Raw genomic sequence first — 24735 nt, 5'->3', positions numbered from 1 at the left:
TTCAGTTTTCCTTTTTGATGATGAATGCTCAGGGCAAGTATCGAACCCAAGATCACTCCAAATGTCAAGTCCGGGCGCGCGTCTGCTTCTTTCCACGAGCGGTTATGATGGATGAGCAGGCCTAAACGTCAATAAGAAGTCTGCGGTCATCTAGGTTTTACCAAGTTCATTAACAGTTTGCCAAAACTTCTTTCGAACATAAGCTGTTTCTATTTTTAGAACTATCCTTGCTTGTTTCGTCAACAAGTCCTTGCTCGGTTTTTAGAACACGAACGCGAACTTCACAAAAACAACTTGTTTACGGGAAATCTCAGCCGAAGCCAACGGTCAAATCTACTATGTTATCACATTTAGCAAACTGAAATGAAACATCATGTCTGCAAATGTCATTTTGCTTTTCGAGTTCTACAAGCATGTTTCATTGAGGTCAGAATAAACTTCAAAATGAACTATTCGTAATCCGTTGCTAGATTTGGCATTTGTGTTACGCAGCTATGTTGAACAATGGTTTTTTGATCAAAATGTGAACAATTGACCAAATTTTTTGACACTTGTTCAATAATTAACGAATAAAAACACTTATGCAGCAATTGTTCAACAAAAAAATAAAGAGCGATGTTTTTCTTGCTACTTGGGTGGAGTACTCGTGAAGTGATAGTCGGTTTCGGAGTATTGACCACGACAACAATCCCATCGGTTTCCTGATTCCACCGCACGGCAACACCAACCTCTAACTGTGCAACCGGGCAGGAGCCCCCACACAAGCACTGTGAGCAATACAGCGAGCTGCCCAAGTAACCATCCAGCACTAAGAAAAATCATAAATTGGCTGTTTATTAGCATTCATCCCTAGTTTCTGCCAGTACGACCAAAACAAACCAGCGGAGAAAAATAAAAATCGGCTGTCAGTCGGTGTGCGAGATTTATCGTAATTTCATGCTTTTCAGTTGCAATTCATGTTTTTGGAAGAATCTCTTCTACAGGATGCATTATTACGTTGGCTTACCCGGGCCTTTCCGGTGCCAATCGTAAACGACAATCGCTTGCTTCAGGATTACCAGGGGGAATCAAAATTTATTAGAGTTTTTTTACGATCCTTGGCCGGATTGGAGGAATCTTTCGCCTACAGTGTCTGTCTGAGTGAATAAAAATAGCTTTTACGCAAGATACTACCATCTGTAGGTGTTCCAACTTCTGAGATAAGCCATCTTCAAATTGGGCGTGTGGGCTTAGGCTCAGAAATCTCCACTCATCGGCGGCAACATCTAGCTCCTGGCATTACATCTCCGACATCTCACTTTCAATAAAAAAAAATCGGCTCTTCAACACTTGGTCAGCAGCGTCGGTAACATAGAATAGTAAACAAATCTTAAAATAGAATGGAAGGAGGGGACGAAAATGAGGGAGAGAGAGCAACATTTTTGCTTCTCCCAATTTTTTGACGTTTTGTGCAGGGTTGGATCAACAACAGTAGAGGTCAGCTGGAAATCAGAAATATAAAGTCCAAAACCGACTGCAAATCAGCTGTAAAAGCGCTTTTAGTGCAGATGTCAAAACTTCTTAGCTGTAACTCACTGACTTGTTTTAGTGCTGTTTGGTTACTTGGGTGGACGTCATCACTTGTTTAAATCCAGCAACACACTGCAAACGGACCACCCAATTTAAGGTCTTGTACGCTACCCAACTTGAAGTCACTTTGAGTGGGGTTACTCAAAATGGGCTGCAAACAGTGCCAGAAAAAGGTCTGGGACTCTGAGCGCATCATATGCCAAGGATTTTGCGGGGGCAGCTTCCACATGATTTGCGCCTAGGTGGATATCCCGTTGAAAGACGCTCTGGGACAACGTCCTAATAATGCGTTTTGGATGTGCGATGACTGCGCGAAGTTATTCCTGAACGGTCACTTCCGTCTCATTGCCAAGGGACATGATGAGGGCAATTCGGAGATTGCTGATGCTGTGAAGACGATGCAGAATGAAATCACCAAATTGACTTCCACGGTCATCGCATTCACCGAAAAGGTTGCTGAAAATTCGGCGTCTACGACCACCTGGCCCAGCAAGCGTCCTAGGGACAGCGAAACGCCCACCAAAGTCAGCATCCCCTCCGCCTCACGCGGTACGAAGGCAATGACCACAGTTCCTGTCCTCGCCAGCAGCGCAGAACAGGATGATTTGTGGTATATCTGGCTATCGAGTTTCCCGCCGAGCGTCACGGAAGACGATATCCGCCTGATGGTGAAGGAGTGCCTGTCCGTTGATGACGACGACCCCATCGCGGTTAAGATGCTGATGAAGAAGGGCGTCGACATTTCTACACTGACATCAATCACGTTCAAGGTCGGAGTCAGTCGGGATTACCGCGAGTCATCTCTGGACCCGAGTAACTGGCCAGAGGGCCTGGCATTCCGGGAATTTGTTGACATGAACAATTGACCCCCTAGTAACTCCAAGGGGGTTCTCAAGGCGTCGGCTAGATTAGTGTGTCCACCTCGCTGTCGCAAACTCATCACTGAACCTCATCACTTGACCGCTGCCGTTCTACCATCATCGTCTCGAAACCATCCTGCTGCTGTTACTGCTGACCCGGGACGCACGTTATACAGAATTAGGGATGACCCCCGATCAACCGGCACAGTCACGCCATCGCTCTGCGGTGTTCCTGCCAATTGTACCTGCCATCCAAGCCTTCCCGGCCCTGTGTCCGGTCGCGGTAACGGAGTCATCCAAACTGAGAACTCGTTTTGATTTACTTGCTCGCCCTGATGTCCTCCCAAGTTGCAGCCAACGATCTACAATATCTACAACGGATCACTCTAGCGGCTTCAGCGGCAATCAGGCTGACCCGGGACGCTCGTTCAAAAGCGACATGGATGGCTCCCAATCCACCGACACAGTCGCGCCACCGCTCTGCTGTAATCAACAACACTGTTCCTGCCGTCCAAGTCGTCCTGGCCCTGTGTTGCGACTTGTCAAACTGGCTTGGGAAATTCTAATTTTCTCAAAAAATGATCAAAGCGAGACGATGTTGCTCACCTGTCAATAGCAATTTCAAAGTGCGAATGTCCAGTTTGGTGAAAACTGCGACTGGAAAAGTAAATAAACAACTGCTAGTTGCCTAGTTTTTGGAAATTTTGTTGTCAAAAGTGCGAGAGAAAAGTGCGGGCCAAATCCAAGTTACAGTGCAAGGATCAATATTCAATTGGAAATGTGGAATAAGATAATAATAACAGTTTGAGTTATGTTTCCCGGGCGGAAAGTGAGTTAGTGGATATAACTTCGAACTATCTTGGCTTGTTTATTCGCATCTTGCTGTAAACTCCTCGAGTTATGACGACTTTTGAAACCGACTGCGTATCATGGTAAGTATATTCCAAGATCATACTGCATTATCTACAGTTTGAAATTGAAATTAAATATGTCTTTATTGAATATTCTTATAATAATTACATTTCTTTTACATGCTAAGTGGTATGGCCTAATGCTCTTCATCTTTGTTGTATTTTTCGTTTTATTATTAACTGATCACATTTATTTTATTTACTTCAAATTGTTTTACATTATTGCATTGAATCGAATACATTTGGGTAAAAAAGAAAAAGAAAAAAAAATCGCTTTAACAACTAATCCTAACTTAAAACTAAAAAATAAATTCATTGAAATATTCAAAATCACTAAAACGAGTAAACTACGAACTGTATTTTAAGATGAATGCTCCAAGCGTTCTTACTTGTTCCTGACGAGTTTTGCAACCACGCAGTGTTGTTGTCATCTCGATGAAAATGTTCAAAAGTTCTTGTGGGGAAAACAGGTCACTACTGCCTTCACCCGTTGATGTTGGTTGGTTTTCCCTCGGTTGCTGACTAAAGCCTGGAGGTGTTGTATTCTCTGCAACTTTTTGCCGCTGATTCAACGGCAATGGCTGCAGATTTGGAACCACTCGAACAGATCCCGCTCCAGGTGACGCCAAAGCAGGAAAATCCACGTCCGTGTATGCTGGTGGTGTTTTGCGACGATTTGGTTGGTGCCTCGTCGTCGCTTGCTGCCGAATTTTTACAAACTCAGCACGTTTTGGGCAGCTCCGATTCTTGGTAGAATGGTCGCCGCCGCAATTAAAGCATTTCGCTTCGATGTTCTCGTTGATTGTTTCGCAAGTTTGTGTTTTGTGCTCACCTCCGCAGGTTGCACAACGACTCTTGATGAAACAGTTCCTTCCACCATGTCCAAACTGCAAGCAGTTCGAACATTGCGTCACGTCACGGTGCACTGGACGATAACGTTCCCAAGTCACGATGATGTTGAAAATTGCCCGAACTGCTTTCAGCTCAGACGGCGTTGTCGATCCTTTCTCGAGATGAACCAGGTACAGTTGATCACGATACTTGATGTCCTTGTTGTGTCTCGTCATCTTGAAGACTTCGATCACGTTCAACTTAAGAGTTTTGAGCTCTTCTTTCAGCACACTCACATCCATGTCGTACAGGCCTCGGAGGACCTGTTTCATGGGGCGTTTACCTGGGTCGTCATGGCTGTAGTATTCAATCTTGGTGTTGTTCAGGAAATCCCGAACGTAGTTGTAATCCTTTCTGGTAGGTAGCAGAATTTTGAGTCCATCAGCACACAAGCGAATGGAAGCTCGTAAAGCACCAGATTTGATAAACCCGGTCAGCCACTTTCGCACCGAATCCGATGACGATGTTTTCACAAAAATGGGTGGCAACTTTTCCCGTCGTTCAAATTCTTCCTTCTCGCTCACGTCCACAGGGAGGGTAGCGAACTGGTTTCCAGACGAATTTTGAGCGTCCTTGCTCAAACTGCCTGGCTTTGCAGGTAGCGCTTCGGCATTCTTTAGCTTCTTCAAATCTGCCGATCCTGCTGGTGAGGACCGCCTCTTTTTCTTGCCGTGAGGCATTTTTGCACTTTTTAAGCACTTTTCAGGAGCTAATATCCAGGAGTACCTCACTGATTGGTGTTCCACAAGGGAAATCTACAGTTGATATTGAGCTGTTAGTGGTAGTTTTTTTGGACTTAACAAAAATTTCGGACTTTGCAAAAAAATTTCCAAAATTTTACCCGAACATCATGAAATGATTATTTTGACTTTATTTCAAATTTATGCTGGACTTAGAAAAATTAGCAGTCACTGACAGAATTATCAATTTCCGACATTTAGAATAATTTTCATGAGCTGATATTTTAGTTTGATTTTATTTATGCTGGACTTTGAAATTTTTGCGTATATTTTTTAATTCTTTACTTTTTAAAGAAAAAGCATTTTTTTGGGACTTAGAAAATTTTCGGGAGTTTGGAAACATGATAAATTATTTTAATGTTTATTTTTGCTTTGAACCAAAATTTCGGAAAAATCGACGAAATTACAGGAAATTTTTGTCTGATTTTTACAAAAACATCTGTTTGTTCCTAAAATAATCTCCCTAACAAAATGTCTTCATTGAAATTTTGAAATTCGAAAGTCGGTTTTTAATAATTATTGATATACCCCCTACAAAAATCGTTCCGGCACTTAGAAAATTTACGGGATCCGTATCACGACAAGATTTTTGGTAGAATTTATTTGATTTTTTGGACTTAGCAAAGTTTTGGCTTTCGGCCAGTAAAATATATTCAACACTTGAAAATTTTTCGAGAACAGTAAACTGAAAAAAAAAATTGGGACTTAGAAATTTTTTAGGAGTTTGGAAACATGATAAATTATTTAGATGTTTATTTTTGCTTTGAACCAAAATTTCGGAAAAATCGTCGAAATTACAGGAAATTTTCGTCCGATTTTTACAAAAACATCAGTTTGTTCCTAAAATGATATCCCTAACAAAGCGTCTTCATTGAAATTTTGAAATTCGAAAGTTGGTTTTTAATAATTATTGATATACCCCCTACAAAAATCGTTCCGGAACTTAGAAAATTTACGGGATCCGTATCACGACAAGATTTTTGGTAGAATTTATTTGATTTTCAGGACTTTGCGCAATTTTTGCTCTCAGCATTTTGAAAAATTATTTTGATAAGAAACATTACCAGGCTTTTTGAAATTTTACTGTGGATTTTTGGACTTATGCAATTTTAGGAATATTTTCATAAACTTTTATTTTTAATTAAAAAAAATGGAATATAGAGACTTTGGATTTTTCGTGATTTGGAAAATTATTGTGACATTTTGGAAATTCAACGCTATCTCCACAATTTTTGCCTTTCTTACTAAAGAAAGGTATAGTGTTTGCTTTTGGCTCCGACGCCAAATCAAGCTTCGTTCCCAAATCATTTCTCGAGAAATATTCATTCGAGAAATCTGCAAAAAAATCATGGATGATCGATTTTCGACGCCCGATCGTTTGACAATGACAGAATTGGTCCATCTCCAATATCCGAATTTTGGCGCTTAATTTACTGTAGAGCACGCGTGACGTCCGTGTGTGGTAGAAAAGTGCTCAATTTTGTGGTAGGGGGTTTCTCAGAGCCCACATTATGGATTTAAGCTCTCTTGGGCGCATTTGAAAGGGGATGTGCTGAAACTGAACCAGTTCCATACCAAATTTGAATTTATCCATTTTTTAAGGGGACTCGGAGTGTGTTTTCACCTGATCAGGCGGTTTTCAAATGAAAATTTGGTCGAAAATTGAAGTATGCTCAGTATTGGGACTGATTGTTAATTTACCCAAATTGTTTTAATCACCTTGCATTGTTTAATTTACGGGTTTTATCGGTAGTTTTCGGGTGAAATTAAATTCACAAATTAGAAGAAAGAAATGAAACTGATAGATGGATAGATGACTAGTGTCTTAGAAGAAGATTGAAAAGAACGGAAACTAAGTCAGCGAAAGGTCCATATGAGAAAGCGTACGTGTGTGATCACCCTGACTGAAAAGTCCGTCGTTTGTCGTCCGTGCAATCGTATGACGTCGCACGACAATGTCGTGCGACTTTCGCGCGAATGTCATACGTTTTTGCACCAAAATGTCGTATTTGTCGTGCGATCGATGATCGAAATTGTACGACATTGTCGTACGACATTCGACCGACATCGCACGGTTTTGTTGTTTAGAATGTCGTGCTATTGTCGTGTGCTGTCATTTCGGATTTTTAGGTTATGTTGCAGTTGAAAAACTGTTTGTTTTGTTTTTATTGATTTTTTTTATTCAAGCTGTCAAAAATTTACAAAAATATTCACTTGTTCACCTAATTTCACTTGCGTTTTGTTGATTCTTCTCAAACTTGGCTTTCTTCGGGATTTGCCTTGACCGCAGCTTCCGGCTTGGATGTTGGTGTTCTTCTGAGGCGGCCGTGGCAGCATCTTTGTCGTGTTGGACTTTTGCTCCTCGACGAGCTGATCAAAACCCGGATGTGACACCTTGGCGACGATCTTGGACCTCCGCCGGATTGATGTTTAGAATTTTAAGAAACTTCAAACAAATAAAAATTTTCGATTTTTTTATTAAAAATATAAATTATTTGAATTTTAGCATTTTTTGAATTTACAATTTTGGAATTTTAGAACTTATAATTTTTGGAATTTTTGAATTCAAAATTCCAACTCGCGCGACTTACGTTTTGGGAATTTAAGAACTTTATAATGTTAGATTTTTAGTATTTATGAATTGAAGAATTTTAGTATTTAAGAATCAGGAAATTTTAGTATTTAAATGTTCGTCAATTTCAAAATTTTCACATTTAAGAATTTATTTTTTTTTTAAATGTTTGAAGACTTTGAGAATTTTAAATTAATAAATTCTAGAATTCAAGAATATTAACAATTTGCACAATATCAAGAAATTAAATAAATTTAGAATTTTCAATTTCTTGCATTCTTAAGTTCTGGAATGCTACAATTTGAAATTAAGAATGAAAAACTTTATAATTTAATTTTACAATTATCAAATCAAATCAGCGTTGAAGTTTTTTTAAGCTTTAGTATTTTAGATTTTTTCATTTTTCAGTTTGGAATTACTGGATTGAAAAGTTAAGAAATTGTGATGATCATCCTATTTTTAATTTCGATCGTCCAATCGCACTCCCAGCACACTTCCTCCATCGTTTCTAAAACATGACTCACCAGTTCCATTAGATATGCGAAGCAACCTCCCACGGAAAGTAAAACACCAAACACTAACCGCTTCCTCGATCGCAAACGGGTTCCTTCTCGTCCCGTTTTCCGGAATGGCCCGCCGAGTAAACCATATTTCCCGTCCTCCTCCTCCTCCTCTTCCTCCTATACCGCCACGAAGACCGAAATCTGGAATACAAGACACTTTGATTCGGTCGCTCGCCCACTCCGGCCGGAACTTTCCGGCAGAAAAAGTAATTGAACCTAGTAAACAACTTACCTATTAACTGTCCAAAATCCTCCAAAAGCCTAAAACCAGCAACAACTGGTTCGACTCGGTTGTAATCAAGTCCGAACAAGATCAACTGAAGAGAATTGTCAAACTGATAATCGACGTCGAATTGAAGGTAAATCGATGGAAAAAACAATGTCGGGCATGTCGAGTGTTTGTCGTACGTTTGTCGTCCTTTTGACCAATCGATATCGAAACGGTAAAATCAAAATCGTGCGACAACGCGTACGACGTGCGACATTTTTCAAACAGGGCAGGTCTTTTAACCTTCTAATTTGGCTGTGTACAAGTACTGAGTCGCACAACCCTCTGGCACCACTGTAAATGGCTAGAACGTTTGACAGTCACCAAAACCTCGAAGAGCCCACGTAGTAGTATTAGTGAAGAGCCCACGTTGTTTATCGTGGGCTCTTCACTAATACTACTACGTGGGATCTGTGAGTGTAGCAGTATTGGCGTTGCCTGTTTGTTTACACCAAATCTTCAAGAAACATCACTTTTTGTGTGTGCAAATCTGTTACGAAAAAAGATGAGAACTGTTGCTTCGGATTGACCGGTAAGATTTGCCGGGTAGTACTGGAACGGGGACTGGCCAAGTCCCGCTGTTGATCCTTCCGAACAAGTCGCTCCAATCTCCGACAGAGAGTATTTTTTTTTCATAAAATTATTTTTATTAGGTCCTTTTCGGTACTGGGACCTGGTTAGGACCGAGTCGGCTCCGGCAGAGAGTAACCGACCAAGTGCAGAATCATCCGTGATTCCGGTGATTGTGGCGGAGCTGGTCTTTCTGAGCTTCTCGATAACCTTCTCCGAGGACTGGCCCACTCCCGCTATCGACTCGCACAGGGCATCGAAGGAATCGCGTGCTTGTGTAGAATCCGACCTTTTGTGGACTCACAAGAAGCTCATCGCGAAGTGGTCCGAACAAATCTGAACTTTGAATTTGCAAAACCGTCTTCATCGCCACTTCGCGGGGCATTTATCCATAGTCTCTGGCGGATAGGTTCCTTTGGGAACTTGTGTTTGGAAATCCGTCCCGTGTCGTTATTTTTTCATGGAAATCATTTCAACATTATGCAATTATGCCTTTTTTTACCACGCGGGTTGTTTATTTTCAAATTTTGACAGCAAATGCGTTCTTCATCTTCTTTGTTGTCTTCATGTTCGCGTCGAACATTTAGGTTTCATAAACATGGCCGTCGTGACAGAGGGCTGGAGTCGCAACCTCAGTAAGTGTACACAGACAAATCATCCCTGTGTGTCATCCAAATGACTCCAGGACGGTCAAAAGAAATGATCACACACCGCCTAGATACGCTTTCGGCACGTAATTTTGATTCTCTCGATACATGATTTACAACCAAGTGTTTCGGGTTTTTTCTGTATGTATTGGGAACTACTATTATTTCGCCCTTCCATAACACAGGCCGTACTACGTTACCCGGTTGTTACCGAAATAGAACTATTCTTAATTTTTACTTTTCTTAGCCGACATGTTCTTTGCTCAGTATTGGGACTGATTGTTAATTTACCCAAATTGTTTTAATCACCTTGCATTGTTTAATTTACGGGCTTTATCGGTAGTTTTCGGTGAAATTAAACTCACAAATTAGAAGAAAGAAATGAAACTGATAGGTGGATAGATGACTAGTGTCTTAGAAGAAGATTGAAAAGGACGGAAACTGTCTACGGCCGGCGAGATCTGTGCAAACATGTGCACCAAGGCCGGGTCCGGCACCAGTTTGGGCGCAATTTTGTCGCGGATTTTGCGCAGCTTCTTTAGCTCGATGTCCCGTTCCGTGTACAGCAAGTCACGGCGTCACGGAACTTTTGCGAAACACGCAGCAGTGAAGTCGAAATCGAGCACCGTCTGGTGGTCGGGATAGAAAAGGGTTCGCTCCACCGTCGACGTGACCAGTTCGGTTTTGGTCTTCTCTTGGGGCTTCGACATGATCTTGAGCTTCACGATGTCTTTGGCAAATTTGTGTTCCTACGGGTCGGCAAAGCTGAACCCGAACATGCCTCACAAATCGGCGGAAAAAACTTCTTGGCTGCTTGGTCTGTGCCCCGATAAGGTCGTTTCTGCGAGTCGAGTTCCCAGAGGCGAATCCGCCGGTCGCAAAGCTCCGCTTCCTGCTCGGTCAACTCGATTCCGTTGGCCGACGTTGGCCCAAACCGCCCAAACCACCAAACACCACACAAAACGCGCACACAAAATGGGTTGCTGCGATTGTTTTGAAATTTGAAATGTCAAAAGAGCGGGGTGGATTTTCAAGGTGTCGTCATTTCGGAAATGCAATTCTGCAGATATTTTTGTCAAGTTGCTACAGATATACTTGAAATTTAGAGATTCGATTAATAGCTACTAATTTTTGGGTAGTACTCGAGGGGGATGTCACTTCCGCGCTAGCCGAGCGATAAAGCTTCCTTTTCAAACCTTTGCAGCGTTCACTTTCACCTTTCCGCTTTAACTTGCTTTAACACGCGTTAACCGCGATAACTTGCTTTTTGGCTTACTTTTTCTTGCGTTCTCGCATCACACTGCTCGATTTTTTTTGACAGCGAGAACTGTCAAGAGCAAATGACAGTTCTCGTTGTCAAATTAGTCGAGCAGTTTGTTTTGCTAAATTTTTCTCCGTCACCGGACGGATGGTGGTCAAAAAAACGGTGGCGCCCTAAAAGGAGGAAGCAAGATTCGGCTTAAAAGAATGCAACTTTCGGACGGAACATTAATGGACACGAGCGTGTTCCGGGGCCGGTGTTGGGTGCGAAGAGCCTGCCAACGGAGCTGTACGACGATGAACCTGCGGAGAGCAAAACCGGTGGAGACAGATCAGCCGTCGGAACCGTTTCCTGCGCTTGCGAAGGGTTCGAGACGGATCGGTCGGTGAAAATCAGGGCGAAGCGGTCGAACATCTGTTGTAGTGTTAATCGGAGCCGGCCGGAATCTCTCAGAGCTAAAACCGCCGACCAAACCGAGCAGCGCGACCTGCTACATGCGCTACATGGTGTTGGTTAGTCAAACACTATTCTTACTTTAGTTTTAACTCAAATAGTTTTTTCTTCACCCTACAGGACGGCATGATTGAGAGACTGGCCGTGGACAACTATAACGAAGCATAGGGACGCGTTGCCCAGCTCGGAGGACAGCGTCGACTGCAGCCGGAGACCGTCGCAGTTGCGTCCAACAGAGGTGGTGGATCCCACTTGAGCCTCTAGGTAAAGAACTCGGCCACACTGTTAAACATGCCGGACGCGGCCGACAAGGAGTAAAACGAAGATCTACCTGTACAACCTGACATGCTGATGAAGACGTGTGGGTGCTCATATTTAGCCCATATGCTCGTCATATATGTCCGAACAACCCCTGAACATATCAGGTAGATTCTGCATAAATAAATCTTAAGCTTTAAAAAAACAGTTTCAACAGAAAAAAAAACAGGATTTTATTCAATTAAGTGTACATAATCATATCGAACTAAGGAGGCTGCGGGACAGATGCGCCGCGGGGTGGGACCAGTGCGCGAGACCAGTGCTTGGGAACGTCTAGCTTGGAGTTGCCGCCCTTACTGAACGTTGCACTTGAGCCGTTGATCTTTCTCTGAATGCTGCCCAGCATGGTTGAGTGCGTTCAGCGCTCGATCTTTTCTGTGATTGTGATGCAGCAATGTCGGTGCTTAAAGGAGTCACGCTTGTAGACCAGGTCGCGGATCGACTTGAGCATTTTCTTGGTGGCCATATTCAGCTTGAGGATGGTGGTTGTTGATCTGGCGCAGATGGAACAGCCAGCAGCACTGTGCTGACCTTAGGACTTGTGTCGGTGATTCATCTTTTTGGGCATCATGTTGAACCAATCGTGACCGGTCAATTCACTGCGCGGAAGAATCCCTTCGATGAGGCCGGGCTCGGGAATGTTCAGATTGGAGTTGCCCGTCCTTGAAGAACTCCGCCAGCATAGGCACCGGTGCCGGCAAACCATTACTGTTGATGCTGTCCTCGCGGTGGTCCAGATTCAACAGCGGACCTCCGTTGGACGCACCCGCGAAACTATTCGTATCCGCGAGGAACAGGAGAAACTTGAGAATCAGCGCACGGCGATACTGTTGGTCTGCGAAAGAACCAGAATTAAATCACTAAAACCTCCAGGTAGATTCGGACCAACTTACGTAGGCACTCAGCTGCTCGTACAGGCCGTAAAACAGATGTAGACTTTGCGTCGCCAGGTTTTAGTCGTCGAAGGTGATCAAGTTTACCGCGCCCAGATGTCGTTCGTACTCCTGGACGAAATCTCCACTGCGGGCGCCCCACTGAAATAGAAGAAAATTTGAGGCTTCTTATCCCATTATTTTTTGTTGAATCTACTCACGCAAAAGATCTTATCGGACGTCGGACGTTCCCGCCACTAGCAGGAAGCACTGTTCGGGGATACTCGTTCGGCTTATTCTCAGTCATGCGGTTCCGGCGCTGCTTTTTGGCCATCATCTCCTCGATCACAACCTGCTCGGCCCCGTTCGGCCTGGACACAAGTTCCTCGTCCTCGCCTCACAGTCCAAAAAATCCATCAACTTCTTTCAGATTGGCGATATTCAACTTTTTTCTTTTATCCCCCGCCTGATTCGCTATAAAAGATTCAAACACCGTCTTCCCGTCCGTGCCGTACGCGGCCTGCAAGTGCCCCACCACCTCCACTCGGTCCTTCCTCCACCGACGGATCAAACGCGTCCCATAGTTGTGGATCGTCTTTCGCTGGTTCTCAAATTGAAAGTCACTAATATGTGCCGCCTTCACAAACCCTGAAGCATATTCTTCGGCTCCCGTATCCGCTCCGTCAAACCCGGATTCGCTTGACCCGCCATCGGTTCAAAAATCTCCTCGTACCTCGGACTCGGGATGATTCCACCTGCCCCGTGAGACCACCAGCGGGGCGGCAAATCTGCAGCGTTTTCGTCACCGAATGGGCAAAACAAATTAAACTCACAGATTGTTTTGTTTATTTACGAAAACTGCAGGAAAATAATCAAAACAAAGAACGGGTTGCCAAACCCGAAGAAAAACTACTCGAAAATGACGACAGGGTTGCAAGATCGATTTGGTTTGGTTCAAAAATCGAGCAGACGCTGACCGCTTTAACTCGCTTTAACGCGCGTTAACTTGCGATAACTTACTTTCTGGTGGCGTTATGTGAAAATTCGGTACGATGAGTAGCGTTGATGCTTTTCGAGCTCGTTTTCGTGCGTTTTAGTGTGTTATCGCGGAGCTGGGGTGGGGCAACATGGGGCAACTGCCTCACCATCCTCAGAAATTTGTTCTAAATTTGGTCAGAGGGTGTCCATAAATGACGTAATTTTTAAAACGTTCATATTATCGCCCCACCTTCCTCGATTAGCTAGGCACGCTAGTGTCGCGGAGTGACATTCCCCTCGGTAGTACTACAAAGTACTCAGAATTTATTTCTTGTCAACAAGATATCATCGAGTACATTGCCGGATCTTTTCATGAAAAAGATGGAATCAAATAATTTAATAATTTAATAATATTGCCATAAGGACTTAACCCAGCGCTGATTTCATAAAATATCATTACTATTTTGATGCTTAGTAAAATCAAAAATATTGTAGTTTTATAAATAACAAAATTTACGTACAATGTTTACATTGTTTTTCAATTTCGTGATCTGTGAACGGTCCCTACAGCTGCGCGCGCCGCGCGTCTCATCGCCTGCTTGGATGAGCGCTGTCAAAACAAACTACGCAAATGTTTTGTTGTGTTTCGCGCGACGAACGATAAAGTCGTTTTTATGCTTTCTGTGGTGATAAATATGTATATGAAGTGTGAATAATAAGTGAAAAGGATCTTTAAGCGGTAAAAGCAGCACCGACGGTAAAGCACAGGCCGATAGCCCCTCGCTACAAAGTAGCTACATCTTTAGCCCTGGAGCTGACAAGCCGAGTCATCGACGATCAAATCGGCTAGCAAACGTCAACAAGAAGAAAGATCATCAAAAGTAGAACCCAAAACAACACCTGGTACCATGTGAATTTCTATTCCGTGGATTATTTGTTAAATTTAGTCTATATTTACAGCAGTTAGCAATAACCCAGACCGGCTTAGATCGTATTTTAGGTCAGCGTGTCGAGCGTATCGCGAGCGCGGATAGATAAACCGCACGATAGGGTAAACTCTCTCTCCCTCTTGAAGTACCGGATGCCTAGTTTATACTAATAGTATTTTTTCTAAAATTAGATTGCCACAAATTCCCTCCCAACTGTTCCGCCTTTACTACATCTGACTGGGGTCTCAGAATCAACACTATATTGTAATTAGTTAGTTATTGTAAACAAAACAAGCAAACTCCACGCAGCGTGCATGTGCAAAAACAAAAAAAACCCTCGTTCGTAGTCAAATTCACCACACGCCGATCGGGCAATACTACACGCACACAAGCGTCCGCAACCATTTCCGCCGCCAGCGGCAAAGAATTGCTGCTCTCGTCTCGAAAGGAGAAGGTCGCGAGAAAAAGACCTCCGCGTGTGTCGCACGATTTTGGACCGCACGTGCGGATTCCTCGCGGAAAATTGTCGGGCCTTCGTTCGGCGGTTGCGATATCGCGATATTTGCGTTCGGCGCGTAAGTCGTGCATCTGTTGGAGCGTCCAGCGGCCGCTCGGACTGGACAGACTCGTCCCTGAAGACCCCGTGAAGTGAGCCACGTTTGGCACGATCAGACCTGCCCGGGGACACGGCAATCTGTAAAGCGCGTCAAGTCCGAACCGGACTCTGGAAGACACCTCAACTCCGAACCGAACTCTGGAAGCCACCCGTAGGGAGGCACCGCCGGAAGAAGAAGCAATCAGGTAAAGACCAGAGAGCGTTCTTGTCAGAATCGTCGCACTAATCCAAGAAAATCGCCCACAGAAGTTGCTGTGCCAATTTCGCTGTGGGAATCTATCGCACAAGAGCCATCCCTGAAGAACGCCGCCAAAAGCAAGGTAAATAGTGGCACAGAGGTCCCACAACACAGTTCTGACCGATTGCCTTCCTCAGCCCCGAAAACATCCACACGGCGTCATCCAGTCCGGGTGCAACAGGAGGAGAATCGTCCACAGAAGTTGCTGTCCCTATTTCACTGTGGGAATCTGTATCGCACAAGAGCCATCCCTGAAGAGCGCCGCCAAAATCAAGGTAAATAGTTTCACAAAGGTCCCACATTACAGTTCTGACCGATTGCCTTCCTCAGACCCGCAAACATCCACACGGCGTCATCCAGTCCGGGTGCAACCGGAGGAGCAAGCGCAACACGCACACCCCATCAACAAGAACGCAAAAGGCCCCGGAAAAGGGTGAGAGAAGGAAAGGGACCGTTGTAGCAACCGGCCACTAACATTCTGTGGGCACTCGACATTGGCTGCTGGAGGCTGGTGCAGGATTGCTGGCGAGCAACGGAACATCCCGTCGGCAAGCACACGGGGCGATTCGAGTCGCCGTCCCGGCACGGCGTGCATGCGTCTTTGAGGGCGCTGGGCGAGACAACGCTAGGCGTTGTTCGCGAGGGCGCGGAAGTGGAGCAGCCTGCCAAGCTGTGGTCGCACGTGGGCATGCGGTAACACGTGGCGGTCAATGGGTGAACCTACGAGCCGGCGCACACGCGGACGACGAAATGCAGGTTGCGGCAAGAGTGAGTGCTAGAAGTTAAGTGGGTGCGCACCCCAGAAGAAGAGCCCCAAGGGCGAGAAGAATAAGCACACGTGCGAGAAGCGCCATCTTTGCGCATGTTTCGCTAGGTTTAGGCACACACGCAAACGCACGATTTGTACCGTATTTTGAGGAAATAACATGTTTTGAGCGCATTTTCGTTGGGTATTTTTGATTTTGTATGGTGCAGCCTGAGTATCGCCTTTTTGTCTGCCGATTTGAGATTTACCGCTTTAGTTGTGAGAATTTCGGAACAATACATTTACAAATTCAAAAACATTTTTTAAATTTATTTTCCTTCAAATTCAATACTACTCCAGCCAAATAAGAACAGTAACAAAAAATGAAGGCGGCTCTCACTGACAGTTCGCAAGTGGCTGACACTGACAACTAGGTGTATTCTTCTCCGCCCGACTCAGATCAAAACGGGCTCACCAAAGAAGACTGCTCTGCACGCCCCGACGTCGCCAATCCCTGCTCTGGACCAGCATAGGCGCAAACCGCTGCTTTGCGGTTTGTGTCGCAAATCTCCAGGTGCAAGCCAAGAAGGGAAGGGGTGTGCGAGTGGAGCCTCTTCTCCCTCTTCCACTCACGCACATACACAATCTTTCCACAGCTCGCTGCAGAGTCCACTTCGACGACTCTTCCACCCTTTTCAAATCCATCCAGCACTCCGAGACGTGTCATCGGCAAACCAAAAACACCCCACACACACCACACTATCTCTCCTGCCGCCGAGACAACAGCAACTCTGCACCAACACCACGTCAAGAACCGCCTCACAAAATCGATGCTCTCGCGACAGACCCGGCCATGCTGATTCCTCTCCTCTCCTCACATCAAAGCCACTTCTACACACATGCAGGCCAGATAACACTCTCACGAATAAGCACATAAGCATCGTTGGATAACACTAATACTATCGCACTGCTTTGCGAAAAAGCACAGCGCTCAAAGTGAAGCCCAAATGGCTCAAATGATAGCAAAATTGTGATTGCGATTATGTCACTTTAATAACAAATTTTCACAAAAACTCCATCTTTCCCGGATAGACGAGCAACTACCGCGCCGAATGAAACACTTCACGACTTTAAATTTGGCTTTTTAACCATCAAAATATCAAAACAAAACTTGCACGATTTCCAACTCGACCGCGTCCAGCCAGTGATGCCAGGCCTCAATCACCTCAAGAAGAACTTTTCGTAAATTTTGAAAAGTTTAAAAAGTTAGCTAACTATAATTAAGAAAATTTTGAGGAAAAGCATTATTTCAAGCTTCTCAAAGTGTCATGATTTTCTTAATAAACATGATTTAAAATCGGAAGACGGAATCCATTTTCGAATTCTTTGGACTATTTTCCACTAGGAGAAGGTAAATAAGTTTGAAAATAATAAATAATTGATAAATAATATGTGTTTTTGAAATACAATAAAAAAATACCCACACTTATAACCGATTTCAGTTGAACAATTTTCTTGTAAAATATGAAAACTTGTGATTCATGCTTCGAATTCAATTTCAGTTGCAATATAAATCGATATATTTATAAACAAAATTAGTTTCAACGAATTTCAGAAAAAAATCCAATATTGAAAAAAATAGCAATTTTACCTAAAATTTATAAATATTTTGTTAAAAAGCTTATAAATTTAATTAACTAAATATAAACATTGATTTTTTTCTTCAAAACTATATCAGCAACCTAGGTGATGGTACATTTGACGTAAAAATAAAGTTTGAACACCTTAAGTTTAATTATAACAAGAAAAACTATGACTATTAAAGTAACCCCGAAATTAAAACTTGGAATTTTTAACGTAACTATATTTCTCAACACTATAGAAAAAACTTTTTTTTTTCAAAAATAGTGCATGAACTTTGCGTTGCCTACCCCAGTACATGTTCTAAAAATAATAATCTTTAGAAAAACCTTACCAGTGCAGCGACCTCAAATTTAAATCATTAAATTTGTCCATTTTTGAACCTCACCACAGTTCTGACCATGCGCGCTTACGCAAGCATAAATAATTTTACCCGTCGACTCGCGTTGCGCGACAAGTAATTAAGCTTATGTACAGGTGTGGATCAAGAGTCATCCTCACCTGAAAAGCCCTTTATTAAATTTCGCCAATTGTTAGGCAATCAAAAAAATGGTTAAGCTTTCAATTATGAATGTGCGATGTTATTACACAGGGGAAATTGAGGGTGTGGCTTAACCAAATTCATTGGCATGTTTGTTCAATGAAGAATTCGACCTGCTCATAATTGACTTACATTTTGAGAATGTTTGAGGAACATAATTTTGATATTCCAATAACATAATTTAAAGTTTCACGACAACGGTTCGAACCCATGACTTCCGATTTTGAGGTGTACTCACTACACCATACGGAAAGTCATGAAGAATTGCAGAGGTCTGCATAATTTAATTCATGAGGTTCATCGATGCTTCTCATCGAAACGGACCACTTTTAGTAGAACAAAATTTAGTAGAGTTTTCGGGGACTGACTATAAAAACCCCAAAATTCTTGAGGAGGGCAGTTAGTTCCAGTTAGTTCCAGTTCTTGTTCCAGTCCAGTTCCAGATCCTGAAGAAGCCCCAGACCAGCCGGACCCGCCAGCAGCCACCAGTAGCAGAGGCCCCAGTCCAGCCGGACTTAGCGGTGGAGGCCGCAGTCCGCCGGGACTTAGCCGCTGTGAAGAGTCCGCCGGGACTTAGCCGCTGTGAAGAGTCCGTCGGGACTTAGCCGCCGTGAAGAGTCCACCCGGGACTTAGGAGTTCGGGGTCTGGCATGGCTCGGCGAAGAGGTCTGGAGGACAAGTCTGGCTTCAACGTAGAGAATTGGCTCGACGAAGGTCTTAATGAAATTAGCAACGAAAAGTTGAGTGATGTGATCGTGCGCGTAAAAGTTGAGAGTGTTACCGTGACCCTATGTCAATAGGGGAGGGGAGGCTAATTTTGGCCGATTTTAGTGTGACATACTTTATGGATAGGCTTAGTGATTTTTCACGCACAAAAATTGCAAATTTCACGGGGACCTTAATTTCAAAACACCAAATTTCACGGAACGTGATAAATATTAAAATAACTATGAAAATTTTATATTACACACAAAAAAATATTACGGTAATGACAAAAGTAACTTACTTTTGAATTAAAAAGTTGTTAAAATTTGCTACATTAAAAGTTTTTTTCTTGTTTTGAAAATGAAAACTTTTACTGCTACAGTTTTTGAAAATCTCATTGCTCACTGATTTGAAAGTTTTTACTTTTAATTCGACTGTAAAATTTCTTTCATTTTGACGTTCTCGTGTAACCGTGTACGCCTAAGTCGCAAATGTAAACAAACACTTTGGTGGGTCTGGTGGTGCTGGTGATTCTAGGACGCAAAGCAAAGCCGACCGCGGCAGCAGCTAGGAATCGGACGCGGAAACCTTCGTGAGTCAAACAGCAGCAGCGGAATGCCTTCGAAGGAGGGTGGTTCAGGAGCGGGACAAGGTCGAGTGCTCGAAAAGGACAAGGCGAGCTTCCTGCAGGAACTGCTGCTGTTCCACGACCGGAATGGGTAAGAAGGAAGCTTGGGTGTTTTTGTGGGGTTTGTGATTGATTTTGTTTGTTTTTTTTTTTGTAGTATGGGAGGTTGGAATGTGGATTCGCACTGGTTGTATTGTGTGGTGGTGGCCCGGGATTGGTGGTTGAAGGTCAATTCGCATGAGGACTGGGGCGAGATCATCGAGGAGATGGCGCTGCCGAAGTGTTGCGTGCACAACGAGATTGCGTTGAAGAAGATTAACTTCCGGTTTTTGGACAAGTACGCAAAAGTTTATTTTCACGATGGGCCTCCGACGAAGAGGAGGACGACGAAAAGCTACATAATCGGAGGTGGTCAGCGCAGATGTTGCACTCGGTGCCGGCGGTTTACAGCACCGGTGAGTATTGAGAATGTGTGCAGTGGCTAGCCAACTTCACTTACTTTCCATCTCTTTTAGCAACTTCCCGCCCACAAACACTCACGTCGCGACGGCGCAGCTTCAGCCGAATGAATCTGGACAGTGAGCCAAAAAAAAATCTGTGTCATTCTCGATGTAGGATTACGTGCTCAAAATCGAACTCCGTTACGAGGGCCTCATCAACTCCATGTTCCGGATGCGCTTCCAGGATCGGGAACTCCCCGTTCAGGCACTTTACTTTCCAGCCGGGAAACGTCGACCACCCTTCCTGAATCAATGGCCAACTCCTCCAAGTCCTGATTGAGGCCGGAAACGTGACCATCGCCCAAGTAACATTTTTAAACCAACTAGCCACCACCAAGTTTTATTAAGGGTTTATTGTAGCATCTTGATTGCCTAATAGTTTTATTTGGGCATTCACCGCAACCAACAAGCAAGAGCTAATTAATAGGTTCTAACAGGGTTTTATGCCTCGGACATAAAACCGGGTGGAAATAAAAGCCGACTGGCTTTCAATAAGGTTTTATGAAAGTTTTAACAGAGGCTTGAAAACCAGATGGCAATGCCATGCCAAACGGTTTTATCGCATGCTTTGTTAAAACCTAGGGTGTTGTAGCTGTCAAGTGCCATTAGACATGTAAAAAGCTCACCTAAAACCATAAGCTCCTTAAAGAGCATTTATCGCGGCCAAATAGCAGTGCATAAATATGGCGCTAGACGCGTGCTCTGATTGAATATGATTAACCGCCATCTTGATTGAAAAAATAGAAAACTGAAAAATTTGATTTAAATTTGATGGAAACACACATTTATGCTGAATTTCTGGTATGATTTATATAGCGATAGATGTTTAAAAATATTTTTAACATTTTTTTCAAAGAATTGCAATAAAATATTTTTTAACATTTAACACTATGATTACAAAATATTGATTTTTGATGAAGCGAGTTGAATTTTTTGGCTCTATCTCCCCTACATTTATCAATAAAATTTCAACCGCAGCTGAATTTGAGCCATCAATTGTGAGAAATAAGCATTCAAATTATTTGGATTACCTCTAATATCTATTATTTATCATCGCCATTTTTGACAACCATCTCCATAATTTCATTTGGCAAGACGAAGACTTATTTTTTGCCAAAATAAAACCTATTTGGCATAAGACGTTTAAAGACGTATGAAATGTCATTTTTCCATAACTCCTGACTAGGTTTTAACAAAGGTTTGATCAAGGCTTTGAGGATGTTGTTAGGATTCAGTTGTAAAGCCTTGAACTCCTATGTAGGTTTTATAAATAGGCCGTAACAACTTTTTGCGGAGGTCCTTTTGGGTTTTAAGTGGGGTTTATCAAGGTTCTGGGGAGTTTGTTACGACTAAGGGGTTTTAATGTTGGTTTTGGCTCATAGGTTTTATAGCGGTTGTGACAGCTTTGATAAAGCCTAAAATGTTACTTGGGCGTGTTACACTGCTGTCGCGCGTCGAAGCCTCCATCCGGAACCGTCCAGCCTGGGGTATTCGGAAGTGACCGGTGGCGTACCGTATGAAGCAGAAGCTAGTTGAGAAGCGTTAAATACAAAAAAAAGTGTTTTTCTAATATACTGTTTATTTATTTTTTAAATAAATGTAAAAAACCAGGCACATTTTTGTGAAAATATTTCTGTAGTGCTAAATGTTGTGTATTCTTACCATAAAAGGTTTCTTTTCCAATTTAAAGTAAAATACTTTTACCAATACAACGATTTTGTTCCATAAATGCATGGTAGTATCAAAAACTTTCCAACTTTTAAATTACAAAGTTTGAACTTTCTACGAATATTCACCAACGCGAACTTTTAATCCAACGAACGATCTTTTTAAATTTAGAGTAATTTTTCTTTGTGTAAATGAAAAGTATATTCTGTAAGTCTACACAGAATATACTTTTCATGCTTTATTACATATTATTTTTCAATAAACTAAACAATCTTACTTTAATTTCAACGTGAAAAACAAATGATGAATTAAAAAAAATCCATTTGGTTTATGGTTGGGCTCTATGAATATTTTGAAAAAAAAAATGTTGGGCATGCGTATTGTCATTTATTGAGCTGCTTTTTTAATGTTCGTCTAATATAGCTAAACAGTTTTTGCTGATTTGCTACTAATTTAGCATTTTACATTTTATTGAATTTCATATAAAAGCCAAATTTAATTCAATTCAATTTGTGTTATTATTAGAATTTACCAGTTCTGTTCCAGGATGTTACATTTGCAATTCAGAGATTTGGAGGACCTTTCTACTAAGATCAATTCAAAAACCTTTGCAGGGAAGGTACTTTTTTCTACGTTTATATTTTGCTACCTGAGTGCTCTTTTAGGGAAAAAAGCCAAATTTAACAAAACAATCTAACAATCACTTTTTTGCGACATTTTGCCCAGTAAAAATAGTTTTAAGGTTTTCATCTCACTTTTCAAAAACTAAAATAAAAATCAATAGGCAAAAATAATTTAATCTGTAACGATAAACCAAGCTTGAATCTGTCAACTTCTTTTAAAATGATATCTTTCAAAATTCAAACTAAATAAAAGTTAAATTGTTATAACGGCGAATGAAAATAATGTTAAATTCAGTTAGTTTCCTAAGAAAAACTGATAAACTTTTGTTTATAGTATCAAGAAAATAGCAATATTTTTCTTCCTCTTCTCTGATGGAATTAATTTTTTCAATCTATTTTTTTTTGTTTGCTCCTCCGGTTATAAGCTGTATACGCACTTCGGAAGGAACCGGTCAAGAAAAAAATCAAATGGGCAGCAGCGGCAGCGCAAGCAAGTCAGAGAGGGTGAAGAAAAGCCCCAAGAAATCGCTCCATCTTCTTTGTTCTGCTGTTCGTAAAGCTGTTTCTTGACCCCTTTCCTTTCGATCAGCGTACTAGCCTATATCATTGATCGGAAGAAAAGGGAAAGACGACTTTTGTCACGGAATGTTACTTTTAAATGAATGTTTGCTTTTACGGCCGTGGTCGTTCCCCCCTTCAAAGTTGACCTGAATAATCAGGGGGCAAAAAAAATATTTTTTCGAAAAACTTCAATTTTTTTTTATAAAATAATCAACCGAAATCCAGTTAAAATGCATTTTCCTGCGTTTATAATCATATTTTGCATGTTTGAACTCCTTTGAAAATATTTAAAATTGAAAATGAAAATACCAATGCACAGTCCCACAAAAAGCTTTTCCCTTCGCGAAAAAATCCCCCCTGTCACGCATTTTCCTATACCTTTAACATGGGCTGTCACAAACCCCAGAACCCCAGAGGGGGGGGGGGCCTCCCCCTATTCATGGACGTAGTTTTTGAACGAACCTTAAGTACACAAAACTCAAATGATACAAGACGAGGTCATTCTTGAAAATAACTCAATAAATTAACATAAATATCACAGTTTCTTAAATCTACATGAGTATTGTTAAGTCAGGGATGGAATTTCAGGTAATTTAGGAAGCGTATTTTGATTGTGTCACTGGAAATGTCAAAGTCGAAAAGATCTGAGCACAAGTTAAAAACACGACAATTGCTAGAAATCGGTTCGTTCTGCCCGTAGTTTGTAAGAGCCCTGCGGACAGTCAAGAATGAGTGATTGCGGAGTACTTTTTCGTTTTCTCTGAAGAAAATAGAATTTTCATTGTTTTCAAATTATGCGCATATAAAGAATGCAGATGAATAATCTTATGCATTTTTGAGGTGAAAAATAATTAATAAATTGATCGAATACCGATTAAAACACGACTATCGCGGCATTAGCACTTATGGCCTTTTACAAGCTATATCCGCAGGGTGGCCACCAGATTTGTATTTTCAATTTCCCGGTTTTTTCCCGGTTTTCTCCCAAGGCCACAAGGAATTTTTCCATATAGTTTTAAATCTAATTACAATGTTTTTTTATAGACTGACGTTAGTATCAAAATACCTTTTGAACGCATACACAACGTATACAATTGTTTCAATATTTTTATTTCTCAAGAATTGAACGCTTTTTTGAGTATAAAGAGTAAGTAAGTTGTAAACGAACCGTTTTTATCAGTAAAAAATCCAAACCCCTAATTTCCATGCTCCACAAATTTTTTTAACTTAAAATCAATAAAAATCGTTTTGTATTAAATTTGAGAATTACCTAAATTATTACTGGAAAGCAGGAAATAGCATTTGAAATGTATCAAATAGAAGATTTGCAAAAGACAACAGCATTTATGCAAAAGCTCTTCAGTTTTCTTTGAAAAAGCTTTCGTAAGTTTAAGAAGAACGATTCTTCCTAGAATTAGCAATTTCCTGGAATTTATTTTTTGTATTATACTACCAAAATAATGTGCATCATAAGTCCATACAAATCTATATAGACTTTGGCAGTAGTGCAGAAAAACTGCATTTTTTTTTAAATAAATCGGTATTTTAAAACATTTTTGGCTCATCGATTTATTATCTTCGGCAAGTTTTCAGGTATTGATGGGATGATTTCTAGAAAAAAAATGTAACTGTCCAAAAAACCACTCTGAGTTGGCCTGTACTTCAACAGAAACAGTCAAAATTGAGTTAATCTTTTTTTTACGAAATTTTCAAATAAGAATTAAATAAAACCCAACAAAAACTAAATTTTTGTGTTGATGTAGTATCCACATAAAAGTGACTGTTTGTATTGAAATGACTATATTGCAGTAGAACCACGGGTGAAGTAGAACTTTAAATCAAATCAAATTATTCGCTCTACACCATT

General features: G+C 41.8%; 1 protein-coding gene and 2 long non-coding RNA genes across 3 annotated transcripts; 2 read left to right on the top strand and 1 right to left on the bottom strand.

Moving 5' to 3' along the window:
• Window positions 1-12199: 12199 nt before the first annotated feature.
• On the bottom strand, window positions 12200-13903 carry LOC120430165 (uncharacterized). Its single transcript, XR_005607569.2, has 2 exons — window positions 12517-13903; window positions 12200-12458 (listed from the first exon to the last, which is right to left on the bottom strand). It is a non-coding gene; the product is annotated as an uncharacterized LOC120430165 (long non-coding RNA).
• A 704-nt stretch (window positions 13904-14607) lies between these two features.
• Window positions 14608-16516, top strand: LOC120430167 (uncharacterized). Its single transcript, XR_005607570.2, has 3 exons — window positions 14608-15338; window positions 15394-15531; window positions 15587-16516. It is a non-coding gene; the product is annotated as an uncharacterized LOC120430167 (long non-coding RNA).
• Window positions 16517-19149: 2633 nt separating this feature from the next.
• LOC128093620 (AT-rich interactive domain-containing protein 2-like) lies at window positions 19150-20167 on the top strand. The gene is made up of 2 exons (XM_052711142.1): window positions 19150-19971; window positions 20032-20167. The coding sequence occupies exons 1-2, from the start codon at window positions 19675-19677 to the stop codon at window positions 20083-20085; spliced, it is 351 nt and encodes a 116-aa protein (XP_052567102.1). The 5' UTR covers window positions 19150-19674; the 3' UTR covers window positions 20086-20167.
• Window positions 20168-24735: the final 4568 nt, after the last annotated feature.

Source organism: Culex pipiens, chromosome 1 (assembly GCF_016801865.2).
Source record: "Culex pipiens pallens isolate TS chromosome 1, TS_CPP_V2, whole genome shotgun sequence".
NCBI lineage: Eukaryota > Metazoa > Arthropoda > Insecta > Diptera > Culicidae > Culex > Culex pipiens.
The sequence above is the reverse complement of the archived record's forward strand: the minus strand, read 5'-3'. Positions and strand labels throughout refer to the sequence as shown.